Source organism: Plectropomus leopardus, unplaced genomic scaffold (genome assembly GCF_008729295.1).
Source record: "Plectropomus leopardus isolate mb unplaced genomic scaffold, YSFRI_Pleo_2.0 unplaced_scaffold25803, whole genome shotgun sequence".
Classification (NCBI taxonomy): Eukaryota; Metazoa; Chordata; class Actinopteri; order Perciformes; family Serranidae; genus Plectropomus; species Plectropomus leopardus.
The window spans coordinates 1-3154 of NW_024628050.1; the positions used below are offsets into that span (position 1 = coordinate 1).

Consider the following 3154-nt stretch of genomic DNA (forward strand, 5'->3'; position numbering starts at 1 on the left):
AAAAAAAAAACATACTTACATTTTTTTTAAACCACTTTTAATAATAATCATGTTCATAAGTTTTTTTCTTTATCAAAAAATAGTCGATTTTAATTTCATTAGCCTAGCCTCACTGCCTATACCAGAGAGGGCCTCGTCAACCATTTGGTAGAGCGTGTGTTTACACAATTATTTGACCCTTACTAGATTTTTAATCTGATTTGCAGTTTTGCATTTTAAATGGAGCACATATACATTTTTGTTGTTTTTTTTGTTTGTGTTGGAAGGACTTCTTTGAGTTGGACAAATCAAGTGGACATTACAGTTATTACCTTGTGGACTAACTTGTTAAAAAAAAATCTCAGCTTCTTTCATACCTTAAACTCCAGAACTGTTTTGGTTTGAGATTTTTTTTGTTTAAGCATGAATTAAGATTATACTTTTCATTGCAGCTCTCGTCTCAAATATATCAAGTTGAAAACTGTGTTTTCTGACAAGCAGCTGTGTGACATCACATCAGATAGCAGCCCATGGTGACGTAACCAGCTGAAACATGGTCAGGGGTTGAAGGTCAGAGTCTTACTTGCACGATGAAGGAGTGCAGGCCGTGACACTCCCCGTCAGGCGTGTAGAGCTGAGCGAAAACCATAGCGTGGGTGGCAGTCTTCCCCAAGTTCCCCACCCAGAACTTAGCAGCCTCAAAGTCCGGAGAGTTGATCACAAACTCCTGCAGAGTAAAAAATTCAAGTTTGACTCCAAACAGTAGATCAGATACTGTAGATACTTCCATGCTGTCACATTTCACATTCATACTGCTGACCTGGCTGGAGGGGTCGTATGTCGCTGTGGTCCTCATGGCTCTGGTGTTGCTGCCGTGGCTCAGCTCAGTCAGTGCAAAGCATCCGTACGTCTAAAACAAGACACATGCAGCTGCAAATTCACAGTTTATGGTGATGGATCTGAATATCACACCTGAGTGAGATTAGATGTGGAAGCAATAATTGGAATTGACGAGCCTAACATGCCCAACTGTGTATCCTGAACATTTTGAGTTTTGAGAAAATATAGTGCATCACAGTAGAGCCTTACCAAAGCTGTGTAAAGTGGATTTATTTGCAGTGTAAAGAATTCTTACCGTCATGTCTTCAGTGTATTGAACAAATTTGCTGTGTCTCTTTGATCCTGTCCTTGCGATAGTCGCTCCAAACATCTGAAACAAAAGATATTCTTCTTAGCATCTTTTCCTGGGATGAGACAATGACTAAAAAGGGAAAAAAATGTAGATAAAAAAATGGAATGCCGCCTTAAAGGGATAGTTCAGATTTTTTGGAGCAGGGTTGTAGGCTTAGGCGGTATCACAGTAGAGTACATCAAGGTATCTACAAATCCTACAGGTATGTTTTTCAACACTGTCATGAATACAGCAATCCTCTTTCTATTAAAACTCATTGTATGTAGTGCACAGCACGCACCACCAGAGCTCAGTCTCCGGTTTCTACTAGTGGACTTGAGCTAAAAGAGAACCAGTAGTGGAGAGAGATGTTACTGGATTGTAAACAGCCGGCGGCCAGCAGAGAGACTGTGGGGAATAACAGCATGGTGAATTAGGGATTTATTTTGACCAAAACAGAGCTGGTGTTGGTTGGAACAGTAGACTTACTGGATTACTAGCAAGAGGGACCATGAGTCCGACCAAGAACCATTGAGTTTTACTTTGTTTCTGTTGAGTTTGAATTTGTGTGTTTTATGCCGAGTTAACATGGCAATTAAGCCTCGTCAGTCTTCTGTGATTGAGAGAAAATTTAATTCAAAAGGTGTACATTTGTATTTGTCTGTTTACTAAAGAAATAGGTGTGAGAATATTATTTTATTAAATTTTTGGGGGATTCTATTGTGTATTTAGAGAGCTCTAGTCAGCATGGGAAGCCAACACTGTCAGATTATCAGTAAAGGAAGTAAATACAATGCATGCCATTACTGCTTTTGGGTAGATCACATCACATGTCCTTCAAATCTTAAAAGTTTTGATAAACTCATTATGATCAATGTTTCATTTTGCACACCTCCCACCACCGTCACCAATGCACACTTACCCCTTTGTTGAGGAAGTACTTGGCCGACAGCGCCCAATCGTACATGCCCAGAGAATCATTAAGGGCCACACCCTTCCAGGGGTTGGCCATCGCCTCCTCTTGTGTCATGAAGTCATAGCGGAAAAGCTGTTTCACCCTGTGAATTTTCATTTGAAGATTTATTTTCTATATGTACATTATATAAATATGGACGTAATGTATATTACATAGATATGGATATGTTAGATAACAGAGGATGTTACTGGTGGTCAAAATTTGCAACTTTTGGTTGTGTTGATACCTGAGGAAGGTGAGCTCTCTCATTTTCTCGATGGGGACGTCTTCACCAGGCCGACGTGCAAACAGAGGGTCGTCCTCCAGTGTCTTAAACACATGTTGCTGCAGCACAGCGAGGACGAGGAACATTTAGATTATTAATCATCTATTTTATCTAAAAGCATGGTTCCTTCAGATTACCGAAAGTTAAAAACATCACTTTTTAAGACATTTTAATGCAACTCGGCATAACAATAAAGACCAATTTCACACAAAATTAAAAAAAAAAAAAAAAAGATTGCTTAAAGTTAGGGAAAATGTTATCAAAAATGTTTTTGGAACATAAGACATGATGTTTGTGGTCTGGTGAAAAATTTAAATCTGGGGAGAACTTGCATTCCTTGCATTTTTCTGCGATTTCACTGGCAAGTTTTTCACTCTGCATGAAAAGTGGACTCAGTAAATTAGTTTTAAAAAATAGAAGTTTCCAATTATTTTAAGATTTTACTATGCAACATCAGAAAAAAAGGATTTGTGAAATCCTTTTTTCCCATGTCTGACCATTTTTAAGACTTTTAAAAGACTGATTCAGCCCTTTAAAACCTGGATACACATCACTTCTCTTGTGCTGTTTTCAGACTTTTACAAACATTCAGACCTTTATTTCAGAGACATATTGGTTTGATTTCTTTTTAAAAAATAGGGGAAAAAGCATTGAACAACTTATTAAGAGATGTTCCACAAATTGCAGGAAATAAATAGATTCTGAAAACTGTTTTTTAAAAGTGCTAGAATAAAATATCTGTAGAGAAAAGAAAGAGCTACAA

At 37.9% G+C, this 3154-nt stretch overlaps 1 protein-coding gene across 1 annotated transcript; it reads right to left on the reverse strand.

Annotated features, from left to right (window-relative positions):
- Positions 1 to 562: 562 nt before the first annotated feature.
- Positions 563 to 2477, reverse strand: LOC121966760 (peroxisomal acyl-coenzyme A oxidase 3-like; the record flags this gene model as incomplete). The annotated part of the gene is made up of 5 exons (XM_042516827.1): positions 2353 to 2477; positions 2073 to 2208; positions 1115 to 1189; positions 800 to 889; positions 563 to 706 (listed from the first exon to the last, which is right to left on the reverse strand). Coding segments are annotated over exons 1-5 (570 nt in total), but the record flags the coding sequence as incomplete, so codon positions are not given.
- Between the last annotated feature and the right edge of the window lie 677 nt (positions 2478 to 3154).